At 40.9% G+C, this 20497-nt stretch overlaps 1 protein-coding gene across 2 annotated transcripts; it reads left to right on the top strand.

The window, feature by feature from the left end:
• The first annotated feature begins 3075 nt into the window (after positions 1-3075).
• On the top strand, positions 3076-16262 carry LOC117006788 (podoplanin-like). 2 transcript variants are annotated; one of them, XM_033079388.1, is made up of 6 exons: positions 3076-3376; positions 13805-13884; positions 14308-14425; positions 14685-14720; positions 15022-15133; positions 15688-16262. In XM_033079388.1, exons 1-6 carry the CDS (start codon positions 3307-3309, stop codon positions 15692-15694), a joined length of 423 nt encoding a protein of 140 aa, XP_032935279.1. In that variant the 5' UTR covers positions 3076-3306; the 3' UTR covers positions 15695-16262. The 2 variants fall into 2 exon arrangements, with proteins under 2 accessions (XP_032935279.1, XP_032935280.1); XM_033079389.1 differs by having other exon boundaries at positions 15022-15127.
• The last annotated feature ends 4235 nt before the right edge of the window (positions 16263-20497 follow it).

Genomic DNA, 20497 nt, shown 5'->3' on the forward strand with positions numbered 1-20497 from the left:
TCTGTGGGCTGTGGAGGGGTAGCTGGGATGTTCCTGTGAGCAGAGACATTGGTGTGCCCTTCCTGGGGTGTGTTTGGAGATAATTCATCCTTGGCTGTAACTCTGGACAGCACAGTGGACATTAAACTGAGAGGGGATGATCATGTTCTGTCTTATGGGTTATTTACAAGAAGTCAAACCCTTGTGTGATTGAGTTGAACCCCTGGGTTCATGTGGCACACCCAGGCAGAGCACACTGCAGGCTGCAGGCACCACTGCTCTACTCCCCCAGCTCTGGCTCATTCCTGGCTCTCAATGGAGCAGAGACAGTCTAAACCTCCCACAAGACTCTGCAAAGCCCTGATACAACAAAAGGGAAAGAAGAGATTATGAAATGAAAACAAAGTGCTAAGTGTACCCGAGCCCCTTCCACCTCCTCCCCTAAACCACGGGGGTTGAAAACACAGACCTGCCTGGCAAAAAAAAAAAACAACCAAGAGTGACCCATGCACTCATATCCTGGCAATTTGTGGGAATTGTCACAGCACACCCAGACCAAATTACAACATCCCTCCTAGACCTGACGTGCATTTCATGACAGCACTGGAGCACGTGTGCAGAGCCACTGCAGCACCAACACCCTGGGGATGGCTCACTCCTGCTCTGGCACAGGCACAGGACTGGGTGCTGCTCTCAATGCTGATGAATTGTTCAATCAGAACCTGTGAATAACTCCTTTATTAATCCTTTATAACTCCTTTCCCCAAATTTGCCCTAAACCAGGACACCACTGAACCTTTGGCTCAGCAGAATTACAAACCAGTGAACCACAGTTTCATTGAAGCAGTTCAGAGAGCTGCTCCCTCATCTCCTGCACCCATGCCCTCTCCCAAGGGTGTATTGGCTCCTCTCAAGGAATTTTGTTGGTGTTTTCAATCAGAGGGCTCAGCAGTTTCCCAGCCTCAATCTCCTTGCCCAGCATCACCCTGTCCCCACAAAGGCAAGTTCTGCCCCTGCTGTCCTGCAGGAACAATTCCACCCCAAGACATTTCTGGCTTTTGCTCTACTTTTGCATCTGTGGGCACATTTCTTGCCTTTTGTTGCACTATGATACCATGATAGAAGATGACTTTATTGAATTTTTCACAGTTCAATGAATTTATCTAAGGAGTTTTCCTTTCATGAACAGGCTGGAGCAGAGAAATAGGCTCATATAGAAGAAACTATTTCTTATTATGAAGAATAATAAAAGTATTGAGAAGTGTTGGAGTAGCCACTGGAATTTGGATATCTCCAGTTCCTGAAAACTCAAGTGCCTCAACTCTATACCCAGAATACAGCACAGTGTAAAGTGAGAATTTATGTAATTCAGCAAAAAGCTTCTCCTTCAGAAAAACTTATTCCTAAACATGAGACAAATTAGATTATATTAATAATCATAAAAGTAAAAGGTCTTGTGAATACTTTTGAAAGTTGAATGGAATTCTAAAAATCCCTTCTTTTTACTCTTGTTGCGAATTTGTTAACATTTAAAAGTCACTGTTTGTTCTGGTTTGTCTTTCACAGTGTACTGCATTAATTTTTGGTTCTGAAGATGCATACAGAATTCCAAACATTCCATTCTGATAAGGTAAAAAAGAACTTGCTTCAGCCTTTCAAAATAAGTTCCATGAAAACTGGCATGGGCCCCTGGCAAGCTTCAGTTTCCTACGAGGAACTTTTCCCCAATAAGCAAACATTCTTTTAAATAAATTTGAAGCAGAGTCATCAAGAAATAATTAATCCCAGATTGTAAGATGCTGAAAGTTAGTACGTGGCAACATTTATTTGCTGTTTTCCTGAAGACAATCAGCCAATATTGCCTGTTGTTTCTTTGCATTGGCACCAACTGTTCTCATCCCACACTCATTTTCATCACAAATAACACAATTATAGCACCATCATTGATAGCTACCGAATTACTTTGGCACCTATCACTTCCAGAAGGAAAGAAAATCCCCATGGAAAGTGTTGCATTCCCCATCTGCAGCCCCTTTGTAATGTTTAGATTTTTCATGGGCCTTTATAGCACCAAGTGTTGTGGGGTCTGTAATGACAGCTCTGACCCACATTCCCTGAATAAAACAATTCCACCCTGGTTTAGGGGTTTCATTTGTGTGTGTGTGTTTAGAAAAAGACAAAAGCTCTGCCACAAGCCTGCCCCACTCCTCTGGCAGAGGTTATCCTTCAGCTGTGGGCAAAAGGAAATAAATCTGAGCTGGAAGGAGAAGGTCCCACATTTCCTCCCCCAGCTCTGTCACTGGGGCACTGAGTTCACACAGGAGCCTGGTTAAAACTCACTACACTCTTAAATACAACATACAGATGTTATAATATACATATATTATATAAATATATAACTCTGTAGACTATTCCTTGCCAAGATGAGACAGATTCACAAAAAGTTTGATGTAAGTCATTGCTCCCAAGCCCTGTCCAGCCCCAGTTTGTGTCTCTTGGTGAGCAGAGGAGTCTCTTACCCATGGTGGGGATCCAACCTCACACTGCTGCCCTGCAAAGCTGCTGCCAGAAACACTGACAAGGAAAAAGGAACCTTGCACATGAGAGGGAAAAATGCTCCCTCTGAAGGGTGGGATCAGCAGAAGTGGGCAGAGAGAAAAGGTCGAGCAGAGCCAGGATGTCACTTGAGGACAGGAGACACACAGGAGAATTCAGACAGTATTTACTGCAGAACTAAATAGCCTGTCCTAAAAACTATTTCAGTATCCCTAAATGCACATTCAGGACCACACTTTGCTTAGATAAACATGGGGGCTCACTTTGAAATGAAAAACACATCAGTTCCCTGCTGGAAATAACAAGAAGAGCGTCCTCAGTGCTGATTCCATAAAGACAGTTGGCAGAAGGGAGGGAACACCTCTCTTTGCCTAAATTCCTTTTTCCCCTTTGCTAAATAAAAGTCTTCTGAAAGCCACAACGGGTCCTGTAACTTTAAACCTGAGCTGAGATCATAATTTTGGTCCTGACCAAACAGCGTGGGGAGGGCGGGCCTGGCTGCTCATTGAGGACCACTTTGGGCTGCTCCCATCCCTTGGCTGAAGAAAATAATTCTGACTCCACTCAGTTTTCTTTAACTGTTCAGTTTTCGCCTGAGAAACCTCCCCTCTTTACGCTACAGCAGCTGAAGGAATATTTGGAATACCGAAGTGTTTTTTTGCAGTGATTTCTTTTTATCATCTTAATTCTCCACTGCCTCTAAAAGAAATAATCCGAATTTGGATCCATCTGGTTTCAGGATTGGAAAGCGAGTCTCCAAGCAGAACAAAAATGTTTATAAAGGATCTGCTCTTCATCTTCCTCCTCGGGAGCCTGCCTTTTGCAGCACTTGCTCAAGAAGGTAAGGAGAAAGTTTGGTTGCAATTATTTCCAGTCATTTCCTGTGATTTCCCAGTTTCTGTGCTCTCTTACTCTGTTTGTAAAACTTGCTTTGAAATCCTTAAGCTGCAGCTGGGCACCTACTACAGCTGAGATGTGGAAAGAAGCTCAGCAAAAGTTTTCTCCGATGGGCAGAGTTGAGTCCATGAGGAAGGAATTTTGTGTGTGAGGGGGGAGAGGGCAGGGCAGGCAGGGGAGGATTTCCCTGCTCAGCCCCCTGGAGCACACACTGCAGGCTCTGCCAGCTCTGACTGACTTCAGCTGGCACTTGGGGGTATCATGGTATGAAAATAACCTGTAAATCTGCTCAGTCTGGAGTCTAACTTCTGTGCTTAGAGACTTTTCAGACTCAGAATTTGAGCTTTATGCAGGGCTCTCTAAGTCTAACTTAGCCATGAGCAATATATACACAATGAGGGAAATGAAACCAGGGGGAATTATTGCCAAAGACATAGGAAAAGTGTTATGTACCAAAAAGCTGAATTTGAAAAGCTATTTATTTTGAATTTTATAAGAAGGCTACAATATACACTTTTAGTAAAATAGACATTTAAGTCTTTCTACAGCTGTAGGAGAAGAGTCTGATTTGTTAACAGTAAATCAGAATTACCCTGCCCAGGAATGTCACTGTGAAGCTCAGACTTTCTGAGCAGTATTTGACTCATGGTGAGTGAATTGGCTGTGGGGCAATGTGGTACAGAGCTGCCCTGGCCATGGAACTCGTTCCAAGGAGCAGCCTGGCAGCTCCACGTGCCAATGCAGGAACCTCAGACTCAGCCCACTGCTCTTTGAAAGCACAGAGCTCCTCATCAGGCTTAGATCTGGGGAACCAAACTGAAAAAAATTACCTGAATTTGGGCAGATAACAATCAGTGTCATCCTGCTGGAAAGGATGGAGCTATACTGTACACACTGTGTGAAGATTTTGACTTGAAACTTCTAGTGGTGTTCTGTAACAAGGCTGAAATTTGGAGTTATGGTTCAAAATTTCACAGAAAAACTAAAATAAACAGATATTAGGCAGGTCACAAAAGTTGTTTTCTAGGCTTACCCAGGCACCTTGTTCTCAAAAGCATCTATATTAAATGTACCAAAGTGTAAAGCCGTTAGAAATGAGACAAAGACACCACTATTTTATAGAAATACCTTAAGCATTCCAAGATACCAGAATTACACCTTAAAAGGTGTTTCATCTTCAGGCTTCTGAGAAGCTTTTTAGGTATATTTTCTCTCAACTCTGAGAGCAGTTCCAGGCTGAAACCCTACTTGTCATACAAAAAATCAGAATATTTCCTGCCTGCAAAATCCTACCTCTTTATTACCTGTACAGATTGCACTGAACCCCAGAGCTGGATCAAGAATGTGATTTACAGAATTTAAGGTTTTGTTTAGGTTTTGTGACTTTTTCTTCACATGGAGCCAGTCATTTAGGATAATTTCCAAAGGATGCACCAGGAAAATAGACTCCAGATAAAATAAATCTGGAGTGTTTAGTGTCTATCACTGCTGTTTATTTATCAGCAATTACAAGTTAGAACAGACACAAAATGACAATGCCACCTTCAGCAATCTCTGCTGGCTGACAGGGAGATGGGAGAAGGTTTGACTTGCACAGTGCTTGGTGGAGTGGCTTTATCCAGGTACATGAACTCTGGGAACTCTGGGGGTTGAGAGGGAAAAGTCTCCTAGAACAGGCCAGAGAGAAACCTGCAGCGACCCTTTTCTTCTGCCTGGGCACTCCAGGTTATAGATTGAGACCAAATTAAGAAAAGCAGCTTTGTTTCCATCAGAAAGCACATTTCCAATTTCCAAAGGATGATTATTATCACTATTATTAATAGTAATAAAAGCAGCTTTGTTTCCTTCAGGAAGCACATTTCCAATTTCCAAAAGGATGATTATTATTACTATTATTAATAATAATCATTATTATTATTATCATTATCATATTAGCAGATACACTTTGGCCCTGCTGATTTTTCAAAACTCAGGCAAATCTTCACACACAGAATCAGACCAAAGGAGCTGAGATGGAAATTGGCCTGAACAAGCATCCAAACCAGTGCAACACATTTCCTGATTTCAAACCTTTCCCATGGTGCTGTGTCATTGCAGGGAAGGAGATTACTCTGTTGGCTGTCACATAACATGAACAAAAATTAACATGATTGTTTAACAGGATACCACATGTCACTTGGGCTGTATCAACTGTGTGCCTGATCTTACCTAGAGGCAAATATTAGATTATATTTCCTTATGCAAGGCGGGTTTATGCTAGGTCATGTTGCATTTGGTTTGGAGTGAAAGTAAGAACGTGGACAGGATAATTCAGATAAAAAGTGTTTATATTGTAAGAAATGAAATTGAAATTTATAGTCAGCTATGAAGGACTAAAAAAGTGTTCTGTTTTTCAAAATCATAACAAAGAGAATTGACAAAATCACAAGGAAAGATTGTTTCAAAAGAGTCCTGATTTACCCAAAGTCTTTCAATATTTCAGTGGCAAAACTAAACAATAAAATCAGGCAACTCTTGAAAATCCAACTCTGTTTGATTAAAACTGCTGGTTGTAAACAAAATGTACAAGCAAACGGAACAGTCACATTTGACTCAAAAGGGACCCAGTTTTCTGCTAAATAAACACAGCACAACCTCTCATCCTGCATGAAGAATGAGGAGTACTCTCACACACCCCATAGCTGCCTCTTCATGACATGAATCTAACTCTACAAGTCCAATACCCATGACAATTATCACAGAAAGGAGAAAATCCTCTTGCTGAATGTGACTTAGCAGGTCTGCAATTAGTGTATCTGAATTTTTCAGTGTCCTTGTGGAAGACCAGCAGAGAACAAATAAAATTCGATTTCTCCTCAGCTGGGCCAGCAGAGAGGTTTGCACATCTGCATCCCAACAGCTTGGCTTTGACTCTGTAACTTCACAAACAAAGAAAAGAGTCATATTTATGGGCTTACAAGTGGACCTTTCATTAACTCAGGCTGCACACTGAAACTGGAAACAGAGAGGACAGATCCTCAGCTCTTGCAAGTAAATCGTCTGAAAAACAAACAATCAAACAAACCAACAAGCAAACAAACACAAAAAACAGAACCCACCCAAAGCAGCAAAGAACCTTTAGGTGTAGAACATTTATGTGGCTAATGAGGCAGTGCAGGAGGGTTTCAGCTCCAGCAGGACCCTGTGCTGTTTCTCCAGGTGTCACTCGAGGTGAGCCACACCAGGAGCTCAGAAATGCCCACTGCTGCTGGCACATGGGCTGCCTCAGTGGCACGTTTATTTTCTTGGTCTGTTTGCTTTTTGTCTGGATGTGGTCAGGGACTACAGGATGGGACCCAAATGCTGCCAGCTCCTACCACTTGTGGCCTCCCAGATCCTCTCCGAGGGCCCCTGTGGTTTGTGTGTGCACAGACCATCCCCTCCACGGGGATTAATCCCACAGCAAAGCTCAGAGCTCTGCAGGGCACAGCTTGTTACACAGAGCTGCAGGAAAAGATGTGGGATTGGGAGTATAGGTATGCTGGGGTGTGCTGAAGAGAAACAAATCAGGAAAAATAAGAGACAAATGAACTATTGATTTCCAGCTGTCCATCTCAGAAGCTTGGCCAAAAACTCTCAGAGGACATAGAAGCTGATGCTGAGCACATTCTCATGTTGCTTTATGACTTCCTCATGTTTTTTCCATCCTTGTTGATTACAAACACTACAACATCCAGCACAAACTGCATCAGAATAATCCTTTGTGAGGGCACAGCTCTGCCATCACCATTTCCAGGCAAGCATGTCTTGAAAGAGAGCTTGGGACACCACTAAATCTGTAACAGGGACACACTTAACTCCAAACTCACATTAAAATGTTTTCATGACTATGAAACCCATCCAAACATTAGCTGGTCTATTGTTAGTGGAGTATAAAAGTCAGACTAAACACACTTGGAGGGAACTTGCCTGTTGCACGGCAATATAAAGTAAGCAGCCAAAAATCACTGTGTGGACAGAATTAACACCTAAGAGTTTCCAGTGCAGTGTCTGGTGGGAGTATTTAAAAGAAATGAGTTGTGGAACTTGCAAAAATTCTCCTTGCAGACACAAAGGGTTATAATCTACAGCAAGGCAGCTGTGAAAGGGCACATGGCTGCAGCCTCAGAGTCCAGGGAAGGAAGTAATTTAGGGAAAAGGTTCGTTTATTACTGTATTAGAGGTAATTTCTTAATTCCTTTCATTTGCATCTACATATCCCAGTATTTGTATGCAGATGTCTTACACCAAGCTCTCTACTTGGCTGCAACTCTCCTTCCTTCCAGCCACGCAGCAAAAGACTGAAAGTTCTGTGATTGTGCCCTTCTCAACAAGATACAAGAGACATTTACAGCTTGATCATAAGTTCAGCCTTGTTGTTCCATCCCTCACTGCTCAGAGGAAACAATCAGCCTGTTAGTGAAACTGCAAACAGGGAAACAGGGTCAAATCTCAACAAGAGAGCAATTTTATCCCATATTCATGGGACAGCAAGGCTGAGGTCAGCGTGCTTGCTAGACAAGAAAGCAGAGATTGAGACATAAATGTTATTAAAAGCAAAAATCTGAAATACTCATCTCGAGTTCTGCAAGGAATATTTTAAAGGACTATCCTGTAATGGAGTTTGTCATCAGCTCTGTGGCTGATTTCACCATGCATAAGACAAAATTTAGGAATTTTCCAGCTTTTCCTCTCCCAGCTTTGTTTCATGACTGGATCATTACACACCCCAAGCACTTGAAGAACAGTTGCTTCTGTGAATCTAAGCACATTTTGGTTTGTTCTGTCACTAGAATATTGTAACATTCAGAAGAAATGCGATTTACTTGAGGTTCTTTGCCACTTGGCACCGTCGATTTAAACTCTGGCTTTGTTCCTTTGGCTAAGGCAGCCCCAGCAGTAAAACCCATCTGGAGCAGGGTGTGGTGACCAGAGGAAATGTTTCTGACAATTCAGCAAGGCATTGTCATCACGAGCTCCATGGCATACCTGACCAGAGTCAGTCATACCCTAAATAAGGCTGAGCTAAATCCTTCCCTGTGCTTTTCCAACTGTGCTGTCCAAAGTTTCTGCTCTTCTGCCATCCTTTGTTATATATAGCAGAGCTGTCAGTCTTTGTCTCAGGAAACTGCAGAAAGCACTTCAGGATGTAGACAGTGCATACTTTCTCCTGAACAGCAGTCTAGACACTTCAATACACGCCAGGGGATTTTTAATGGCATGACAGATGATTCCAACTTCCAGAAAGAATTAACAGAGAAAGAAAATGCCAATGTTGTGCCCCAAACAGGCCAAGGACACTGAGCTCTGGATACTGCAAATACGATTTTGGAGGAGCCTCAGGTACAAATGAGAATTTCAGTTCTCATTAACAAACTTCCCTACTTTTCTGAAGCCTGAAAATTTTAACTGTCCAAAGATCCAAGTTGCAAAATACATCCTCAGAATTCACTATAATATATTCTTCAAACCTTTGCATTTTCAAAGTACAAAAAATTTTGTGGCTTGGATTTGGCAGTGCTGAACAATTTCACAGCAAGAGAGATACCCGTGAAGAGAGACACCCGTGTACTTAAAAAAAAATCCATGAGTATAAAAATAATGGAAAATTCTTTTAAATTAAGCAATTATTAATGAAGAAATAATAATAATAATAGTTTAAAATATTTAATTAAAATATTCTTTAAATTAAGCTAATGTTGTAGGTTTTGGATGTGACTCTGGAGTACTCTTGAATTGAGGATGGAGCCGAATCACAGCAAAACTGCTTTTAAAAATTCCAGAGCTGCTGAATTTAAAAGGCAGATCCCCTGCAAATCAAAAAATGCAGTTTTTAAACCTCCACCACCATGAATGGAAGTTTTCACTGAACTATAACAGAACTAATTCCCGTAATGAGACACTGACTAAGACTCATTTTGTTCACAATCAAATGAAGGTCTCTAAGTGAATAACACTTCTGCAGAAAGGGAATTCCTGTGCCAGGACATAAATGCTGAATAAAATGCAGTCAAAACAGGATGACCAACACACACATCCACGCACAGTTCTTCAAACAACACCCCTTGGTCTGGAACAATTCCGGAAGCAGATGCTGAAATCCATCAGTCAGCTCCAGATGTTTGCTCAGTTACATTTCCAACAGAAAAGGGATCTGTCCCAGGCGACCCATCCTGCTAAACTCTCTGCTAGCTCATATTTTTAGCTGTTACAAATAACTGAAGCTAGGTTTTTTAATTTTTTTTTTTCCATGTAGAAGCAGAGGGCAATGAGCAAAAGATTATTGCAGCTCTTGCTGGAGGGAATCCTTTAAGGTTTGCCATTTTTATCTCCTGGTCTCTTATCAGAAATGGAAACATTCTATTTTGAGGGCTTCCTATTTCAAGGGCTAAGCTAAAATACAACTGCCTTTACCCACTGGTGCTTGGGTTTATTCAGGTTTATGCAAGGAAAGAAACAACATTTTTTGTCTTCAGAAGCATCTTTGTTGGTTTTGGAGCTACCTGAAAGAAATGCTAATGAACAACAGTTTTACAACTCCCTCTCCTTTCCAACACAACCTGTGTGCTCTGAGAGCAGCCCTGAGAGGTTTCCCTGTCCCTGTGCAGGGCAGCAGTGAGCTCAGCTTCCCCAAGTCACGGGATGCTCAAGCATGGGAGGTTTGCAAAGTCCTATTAAACTTTTAAAGACATCAAATTTTGTCCTGGTGTGAGGAGCTGCAGCCTGAGAGCAGCTGGAACTTTGAACTGAAAGGCTCCCAGCTGGAACTTTGGCAGGAGGGATGCAATGATTAATTCACATCTGCAGCAATGTATGGCTGCAACAGAGGAGGCTCCTTTGGAGGCAGCCCCAGCACTGTGAGGCAATGTTTTTATTTACAGCCTCCTCTGAGATAATATTAAGAACACATGCAGAAGCACCACGTTACCCTGACTCTTGGTACATTTGGCCCACATCAAAAGCAAGGAATGACACAAGCACACACCCCTGCAATCCCAGTCACACTCCCTTTGATGTCAGTGGTGCTGAGCCTTGTGCTGGGTACAGTGAAAGAAGCTTAAAGTTCAGTAGTGTTTCCCAATTTCATTTCAATAATTAATTATTTATGACTTTCTCCAACAAAGAGCTGTCTGGTATCCAGTGCTCCTTCCTACAAATGCAGAACACTGATAAGAATTTGCCTCCCAGTCTTTCTCTGGGTGATGGTTTGTGGTGTGTAACCATCACCCAGCCACCTCCACTGCTGCTCTGAACCTGGAAATTGAGTCCAGGGACTTTTCTGCATCAAATACAGAAACCTCAGCTTGAGCAGGGCTGGGGCAAGGCTTCAGCTGGCACAAACCAGATCAGTGTGGGCTTGGGGCACTTCCCAGGGAAGCCATACCCCAGTTTGCCTTTGCAGTAAAGGAAAGGCAGCACTGCCAAGGGTGACCCAAATCTCAGCTGAGCTGAATGATCTTCTAGAGGTATTTATTTTTCCCTACAGGCTATCAAAGAAGATAAGGGCAAGCAGACACTTTATTTAGGTGCCTTTATTAAGCACCTAAAATTAGCAAGATTAATCTGGGCCACCTCCTTTTGTCACACACAGTACTGAGAGGGCAAAGGCACTGAAATAAGTTTTCTACACTCATGACCAAGAACCTGCAACAAGTGTCACACAAAGAAATATTATTTTATGTTTCTTTGTGGCATTCACTAATTTTCCACACCTTTCCTGTGTGAAATGCTTTCCTTTCCTGCCTTCACTATCAGGCAGTTCTCAGGACTGAAAGCTCCTGCCATGCCAGGAGTGTAAGCAGCTTCTCTCAATAAGCTGCTTGTAGCTAACATAAAAAATTTATTTCACCTTCTACTGGGGGATTTTCCTCTAGTAATTGGTTTTCTCCATCTGTGCTTATTTTCAACTAGTGAATAAAGGATGTTTTTTCAGTTCTGACTGGGATTACAAGGTAAACTGATCCATACACATTTGTGTTGCTGAGTTATATTGTTATTTCTTTGTTCACACTTCACACTTACATGGCCATGATTGTACATCACAGTATTGTATTTTAAAGATGGTATTACAAGCAAAAAATAAGAATTGGAAAATAATGCTATCTCTTAAATCACACTGATATTTAGAGTGTCTAAATACAAAACAAAAAGTCAGTCCCCTTTATGCTTCTTCAACAAAACCTGGGGTATTTCAATCAAAAATGACCAAGCCATTATTTTTACCATCTAATTGGAACTCTGATTTACCCTGTTCTAGTCTTTCCATGGATTATAAGATGATTTCTGGGAGACTGACTGGCTTAATTAGCCACTCTGTTTGGCCTCATGTTGGTATAACATGAATACAGTTTCTTCATCCACTGCTGCCTGAAGTGCTACCAGCACAGCAGAAGCTGTGACTGCATTCAGGGTTATAAGGATACAGAAATACACAATTCTGACTTCAGTAAATTTAGAAATCTAAGTTCAGTTCAGTGTTTGGTCTCTTGGCAATGGGACAAAGCTCTCAGTCTTACATTAGTGAAGATGGATAAAAATTTTGGTTCTGAAAAGAGTTTTGGGAGCAAAGGAAAAATATTTGCAAGTCTCCAGTAGAATTCAAATGAGAGTTTTGAGCAAAATCAGGGGTTCTTTTTCTCAATGGCAAATCATTCATCTTCTGCATGAAAAATTTCCTTTCATCTGCCTTTACATTTTTTTAACCAATTTTAAAATTAAATATCAGCTTTTTTATTTCAAATAACATTTTTCTGTTAAAATGGGCAGGTAAAAATTAACAACATTTAAATGGAATTCACAATTAAGGAAAACAATTTCTGAGTGATATCTGCACAGCTGATCCAAAGAGGTTCTACCTTTTTTTTTTTTCATTTTTGACTGCCATCAAGCAAAATAACCATCCCTCCTAATTTTAAACTGGGAGGGAGGGGATTTTCACTCTCCATTTTGGGAAAAGCTCCTGCCTTTTTCCTGGCAATACTGTCCCCTAAAGCAGGACACAGACACAGAACAAAAACTGTTTACTTGCCTCTATATGACATATAAAACAAGTAGGGTGCATTTGAAGTAGTAAAGTTTTCCATTAAAAGTATTTGGAACCAATCTAACAATTCAGGAATTGTCTAAGTTCATATGCAGAGGAGATGAGAATGTTTTTAGGTCACTAAATAAGAAGTGTAATTAGTAGAAACAGTGTTACAGTTTATTAAAACAAGGAGGTTGTGGATGTTTCTTACACCCAAGATATTCAAATGATACAGCAATTTTCATTTTTAAAAGAACTGTGAAGAGCTGCCCTTCTGATCTGGCTGCTTTGAGAAATAGAAGTTAGATGCATAATTTGAATCCAGGAAAGAATTTTTTGGTGGTTTTTTTTGCCTCAAATACTTGCTCAGAACATCTCCTATTTGTCTTTGCTCAAGTTTCAGCAGTGGTGTCTGGAGCTGGCAGCACCTCCGTGCCCCAGGAGGAGGAGCAGCCTCACCTGGCTGTGCAACCACCAGGAATTACAAACTGCCAGCAGCTCTCACACCACATTAACATCACACTCTGCCTCTCACAGCTTTATGAATCAGCACCAAATTGGATTAAATAATGCTTGGGTTTTCAGCACGTTCTTGGTACACTGCTGTATTTTTCCTGTTCTACCTCGTTCCAGCTCATTTCCCTACCAATGAATTCTGGCTGCATTTATAAATTAACAGAACTGTTTGGGCCAAAATCTAAATAACCATTTTATCAAAGAGCACAGATTAACTAGGGGTCTAGAATAAAATAAAGAACCTGTACATTGTTATCTAAAAACTCAAATTATGGCAACTAGGGTTTGCAACTTTAGGAAAGCCTCAGGACTGATTTGTGTAGGAATATTTCCAAACTATAGCTGCACCCATGAGCATTGATGACAGCTCTAAAAATAAAGATTGCAGCTGAGGTTGAGCTGAAAGATGGGAGAAAGCTTTTACTATTTTAGAAAATGGAAGATGCTTGAAGAAATCTATCCCAATGTATAGGCTAATGCTTAGCTTGAAATCCAGAATCATCACATCCACTTTGGAGAAACTTCTCTTAATAAAAAAGGAAATCTCTTCTTGGACAAAATGTTAGTAACCAGTGTGTTTCAAGGTTGTAGCAGAGTTAAGTGATGGGTGCTTCAGCTTTTTGTGCTCCTGCTTTGGACAAAAGTATAACAGAATTCAAACTTATTCCAAATAATTTCCCATTCCCATGTGGGCAAGGGCAGGGAGATAGAACACTATACAGAGGTCATGATTAACAAAGTTCATGTGTCAGATAGGACAGAACATGTGACTACCCAGTAAAATCCTGACTCATTTTCTAAAATTTTATTCAGCAAGCTCAGTTCTAGAAGGAGAGGAGAGTGCAACAACTGATTTCAGAAATGACACAGACTTTGAAGAATTGCCAACAATGGTGAGTAGATAATGCTAAATAAAAGACCCTTCTTATTCCCTGCCACTTCCCACCTCTTCCAGTCCAGTCTCTCTCAAACAGTTTCAGTGAATCTAAACTCAAAAACTACTTTACGAAAACCCACTGGAAAAAGGCAGGTCAGCAAAATCCTGCAGCCTCCCACACCTTCTGCAGTCCTACCAAGAGATCTGATGGAGAAAGCCTCCAGCTGGGAAGAGATCAGCTTATCTTGCTTTGTTCTGGTCACTGTACACATGGCAAACATGAGAGGTGACAGCTAAAAATGCACCCACACCTGACAGACCAAGACATTTAAATGTTATTTTATACATGTAGAGTGAATGTACCAAGGTTTTCTTTTCCCTCTTTTCCTTCCAGTTCTTGTCACTGCCCACCAGTGACAATGTAATAAATCTCTTGCAGTTTGGGGAGCTGAAGACCACAGAAAGTTCCTTTGTCCCAGAGGGAGAAATTGAAAATGCTACTGCTTATGAAGTTAACACACCAAGAGTTGATGGTAAAAAGACACCAAGTGTTGATGGTAAAAATCCCTTTCATTTCTATTTTTACATATCAAAGTTTTACTGCCATCTACTAAAAAATATCTGGAAATCTCAAATACCGTCTCAAACCTCATTTGCTCACTTTCTATCAGAAGAGCAACCATTGTGACAAAGTTAATAAAATTTTCCTTGGATATAGCCTTTCAGATTGGAAGGCAATTTGTACAAAGCAGAGCGGGCAATTATTGTTAATTATAATTATTGATAATTATTGTGATTATCTTTCTGGCTTTACAGATGAACGACGTGGGGAACCAGAGGAGACTGATGCAGGTATTAAAGAGATTTGGTAATAAAGACAAGGGGAACAGAACTGCCAGGAATTCCCTTCCTGTGCCATGGCACTGAGTGACAGTTTCAGGGGAGGCAGAGCCTGCTCCCTGAGCTGCCTGCCCTGGTTCCCTGTCTCCATCCCACACCCAAAGGCTGCTGAACACCCAAATCTATTCAGAATTCACAAGGCAGTAAGAAATCTCCCCAAGGAGGGGGATGCAGAACAGCACTGGGTCTATCAGCAGCCTTGTATCAATGTCTCCATGAGACACACACTGACATTCCCAATTTCTTCTTTCAGGTGGCCTGGGAACAATTGCACTGGTTGGAATAATTGTTGGAATCATTGTTGCAGTTGGAATCCTTGCAGGAATCGTAATTGCAGTTGTGAGGAAGATGTCAGGCAGGTACTCGTAAGTAAATTGCTCACCAGGCTTTTTCTTCAGGCATTTCCTCTGAGCAGGGTCACAGGAATCACTTGGGAGATTTCTAAGGTTTCTATTTGACAAAACAACCAATGTTACCAATTTTCCAGTGCCTTAGACAGACTCAGCAAGAGCTGCCAGTGTGGAATGGGGTCTGCATGCTCTTGTGTGCCTCAGAAGAACTTCCCAAATAATGTATAATAAATATCAGTGCTTGGGGCTGGGGTTGCTCTGGAGAGCAGAGTCATTACCAGAAGTAACACAGGACTAAGTTCCAGAAGTGCTGGATAACATGTGAACACTGGGGAGGGATCTCTACCTCATTTTTTGGTGGCACACAAATCTAAGGAGTTTTACAAACACTGAAGGAGTAAGAAAACCCCAGAAAACTGAACAGATACTGTGAAGCAGGAGGAAGCAAAATAAGAACTAGGAAGAGAAACAAAGAGATGATAGGAAAGACAAAGAGAAGGAGGGAAAAAGGATCTGTAACTTACATTTGGGTAATGATGAACAAACAAATGTCTACTTTTTGTTTCCAGGCCCTAAATACAGTTGAAGCAAGCAACCATGCCATTCCATGCTGGAAAACACAAGTGCTTCTTATTTTATACAAACTAAAGACTATTCCTGTATTGTGTGAGAAGATGATCCATGGAAATATAGCCAAAGAATTTCAGATCTATGGGGATACCACACAGCTCTAAGGACCACCCTCACACCCGACTTGCACAGATCACAGAACATTTCATAGGATTTTTTACTAACCAGAATTTTACTAGAAGAAAAAGATTTTGCAGTAAGGAAAAAAAAAATTCTTGCAGCAATGAGCTGTACATCAGAAATGTGATTTGCAGGTATTATATGCTTGGGTTTTAAATGCTACCAAAGATTATTTCACATTACATTATATGTATTCTTTTAAAACAAACAAACAAACAAAAAATAACAAAAACAAAACAAAACAGAAGTGGTTTTGGCTGGTTTAGTGCTCCTGGCATGTTTATTTACCACATGATGTATCAAAAAGGAGGAATTAGCTTCAGTGAGAACCAGTTATCTACAAAGTAGGAAAATACTGGATATTGGAAGCTAAAATCCATTACTGATACAGATTTTCTGCTCTGATACTTATGTTATTTTGTGGCAAAATATGGTAGGTCTGGCTGGAACTGATCTACCAACTGGAAGCTTGCTCGTCTGACTATGGCATCAGGAATTTCCTGCCTTCTCTTGTGCAGAGACACGCAGGAACTGAAATACACATCCTGAATTAAGGGGTGCTTGGAAAATACCCAGTTTTGATGGGTCACTTTAGAGCTGCCATGTAGAAGCTTTTGAGTTAGGGCACACCGTGGTTTTCCTTCATGCCTGTCCCATTTCCTGACTGGCCAGTGGATTTGTTGGACAATGTGCAGCACCAGGTCAGAGTGTGTCACCGAGGTGTGATGCAGCTTTGGAGGCTGCATCTTTTCTGGGCACATTTAGAGCAGCACAACCTGAATGTACAGAGCTCAGGGCAAAGGCTTTGCATGTCAAGTGGCTGCAGTGCATCAGGTTTCCTAAATTTTATGGCATTTCAGTGTTTGGTGTAAAAATCATGATAATCAATATTGTCATCCATTGATAAATTTGTCAGCTTATCTGTGTTTACTTTTCTCTTTCTTTCATGTGCCTTGAACTATTATATCAATACAAGCTTTGGAAATAAAAATCATAATATAAACTCCACTATTTTACAATAATTTTTCTTGGTTTTCTTTAAGAAAAGTCAAATGTCTTAAACTTCCTTCAGTTTTCCCGATTTATTTTGCTACTTGTCTTATCAATGCATTGTCTACAACCAACTCATTTGACACTGATAAATGAAACTATAATTGAGAACTAAACATATGAGAGAAAACTAATTCAGAAGTCTTTAGTTAGCTCTGGAGCTGATGTGATGAGACCCTCAGTCTGTGACCAAGCAGCCAGCTTAATCTTTATCTTTGTGTAAATTCATATGGTAGCAGGAAAAATTCAGTTTTTTATTCTTGCAGCAATAGAATATTAATTCTGTCAGCCTCAGTTTAACAATTCCTTATCAGTACTGGGAAATACCATAAGGTGCTCTGATGCCTGCTCAAATGCATGGCATATGGAATTATGAATTATTCACCCATTGGAGGGAATAGCACAGATGTCACCAGTTTCTTCTGCATCAGCTCAGGCACTGCTAATTTGCAAATACCAAAATGAGGAAACCTTTCTTATGCCACCAATAGTATCAAGCCCCCCATTTGAAAAATGCATGGCAGAGAATCTTTCTGGGCAGTTCTGGGTTTCCCTGGATCATGGACAGAGCAGCATTCTGCTCAAGGACACTGTGCTTTATTCCAGAAGCCATTTCAACTTCACAACTACCTAATTTTTCTGGTCTTAACTGTGCCTTTATAGTCCACACCCTTGTTTAAGACAAGTTTTCTTTTAATTTTGGGTAAAAATCAACCCTTGACCAAATGGCCCATGCTCCACTGAAACATTTAGGGGGCTCAGTACTAAATATTGTGCTGCACTAAATCTGACCAACAAAAACATGAAGACAATTTGCTCTGGTTATCAGTTGGAGTCCAGGATACTCAGTTATAGCTAAAGAAAGCAAGGATTCCAAAGAACCAGAAGATTCTCTTATTTTGAAAGTTCAGCAACTGCTGCTGCACTGATACATTCAATATTCTGATGATTCATACACCTTGCTGCCTAGAAATCTCAAGTGCAGAACATTCTGGTCAGCTTCAAGCAAACCTCAAGAAACAATGGAAAATTCATTAAAATCTTGCACATTTGTCACTTATCTATGTGTTACTGAATCCTTAATTTAATTAACCTGTAATTTCATGATACAAACGTTTTGGAAATGCAGACTAAAGATGCACACAGAGGTTTGTATTTCACACGAATTTACAGCAGCATTCAGTGACTGAGCTGTCATTGCCTGGCATTCTGCAGCTTCCTGTCACGAGCTCAGGATCTCAGAGGTGGGTTGGACACAAGCTATGCAGCTTTTTGGAAGATTTTCTGCTTTGTGAGAAGTCAAACAGCACATTGTCCTAGGGCAAATAAATCCTTCTGTGAGCTGAAATGAGTGATCACTACTACAACCAAGGCCAAGGTCAGGAGACTTCCTATGCATGAGAACACACGAGGAAACAACAGCTCCATACTCTCACCAGCTGGCCAAGCCTGACTTTTATTCACAGGGAACAGCACTCAATAAATCAACACTAGCTTTTAACTTAAAGTCCTCACTCCTGATCATATTCATTCCTTTAGAGTTAGTAACAATAATGTTCCCTTCTGCAGCTTGGCTTTGAGTCATGAACGTGGCTCCCCCGAACAGACAAGCAGGCACCAGGCTTCCTGTGAGAATGCCAGATGTCACTAAAAAATATCATAAACATGGCTGTCCCCTTGCATTTGTGTCTGTGGGGAAGATACACAGCAGCAGTAACTGTGACAGCAGTGACTTGATACCTCAGTATTTATCATAGTTCTGGACATCAATACAGCAATTCGTACAAGAGTTCATTTCAGGTGTTTTTCCTGTAAGAACAGAATTAATTCGATAAAACCAGCACTAAAAAAGTGTGCACCACAAGAATTATGGAGATTGACTTATTCCTATAAATTTATGAAGTATTCATTTATAGTTAAATACCAATTAAAACATGCAGCAATTGCTTAGTATTTTAGGAGCACTGAAGTGTACTATTGCAATTATGTTAACCACATATTTTATTAAAGAGGAAGGACACTCTGCACGTTAACACCTCTCAAACTCAAAAGCACTGATGCATCACTCACAGGATGGCAAGTACTGCCAGATGAAGTGATTTGCCAAAGGTTGTAACATGAGAGAAAAGCCACCAACCCAGGAAACTTCAAACATTAAAATATTAGTCCTGTCACAACTTCATATTAGTTCCAATAAGTGATGTTCCATTACACTTTGCAGTAACACTCCTTAATATTCTTTACTATGAGATAGAAACCAAGGATACAGAGCAAAAATCACCTTACTGAATCTCCCAGACCACTCAGGTCAGAAGTGTGCTTGGGTTGCTTTTGATGAGGAGCAGTCTGTAATTAATTTCTCTGGCACCAACAGAAGTTCTGCAGTGTTGGTGCTGCTGAACCACTCTAAAGCTGAATTCTTATCTCTGGGCCTGAAGACATTGTTACACCTTTGTACTCAGCAGATCTGAAACACCAGATTGGTGTTTTGCAGACAGCTTTTTTAAAGCTGAAGGATTAATCATACTGAAATTCCCAGCATTTTTTTTTGCTTGACAAGCCCTGATGGATGCAGAAGGTAGCAGGGGATCTGTAACTTAACACCAGGTGCCATAATGAGAGGGCTGAATTAATGCTTTGTACACTGTTCACAGCTGCAGCGTGGAGGTATTTACAGATAAATAAACCCAGCATCACTTTGGCCTTGTGCCTTTGTCCAGGCCTTGTGGATTTAGGCATCAGACCAAACCCACAGCTCCCCCTGCTCTGCAACAAACAGTTGGGCTGTGACACAAAGATCCCCATTCAATCATGGAGCTTGTTCAGCTCTTCCAGGCTTGAGAAGTCAGATTTTCAGACTCTGGTAAATGCAGGCAAAGGAGTGCTGCACATTCCATGCATTTTCAAAGCTTTGTTCTGTCTCCAGAAGGCAGTTGGGAAGGATGAGTGATTATTGAGAGTTCAGAACCAAAACCAAAGGGTGACATGCACAAAAAAAAGAGGAAAATGGAAGGAGAAGGGAAGGTAGAGAACTGCAACACTTTGTCTTCACTAAAATTTAATTTTTATTCACATTTCCAGCTTGAGCTAAAATTGAACAATGGAATTTGCCAGCCTATAGGGCTACTTCAGATGTAAACCCAGGTCAGTACTCAGATTAACTTGCATCAGGGAAAAAAAAAATCTTAAAAATGTTACAACCTTATCTTGGGATAGGAAAGGCAGTAAGAGTGATACTGATGGAACACAGCAACAAATCCAGTAACAGCCATGTAAAAAAAGCTGGGTTTGGATGGGGAACATGGTCCTGTTGAAGGGGAATCTGTCCTGTTCTTCAGAGAACCCTGGGGCTTATTTCCCATGCAGAACTGGAAGCTGTCAATGTTCTAAGAATGTGATTTCATTGTGCTGCACAAGCCTTTAACTAATTTTTCTTACAATTACTGGTAATAACTTGAAGGCAATACTGACCATCAAGTGAGATAAGTCACTGACTAGGAGTGGATGAACCTAAATCCTTATTGAAATACTCCCTTCCCTCCAGAATGACCAAACATTTTCTAACAAGGTGATTTGAAA

This window comes from Catharus ustulatus, chromosome 24 (assembly GCF_009819885.2).
Source record: "Catharus ustulatus isolate bCatUst1 chromosome 24, bCatUst1.pri.v2, whole genome shotgun sequence".
NCBI lineage: Eukaryota > Metazoa > Chordata > Aves > Passeriformes > Turdidae > Catharus > Catharus ustulatus.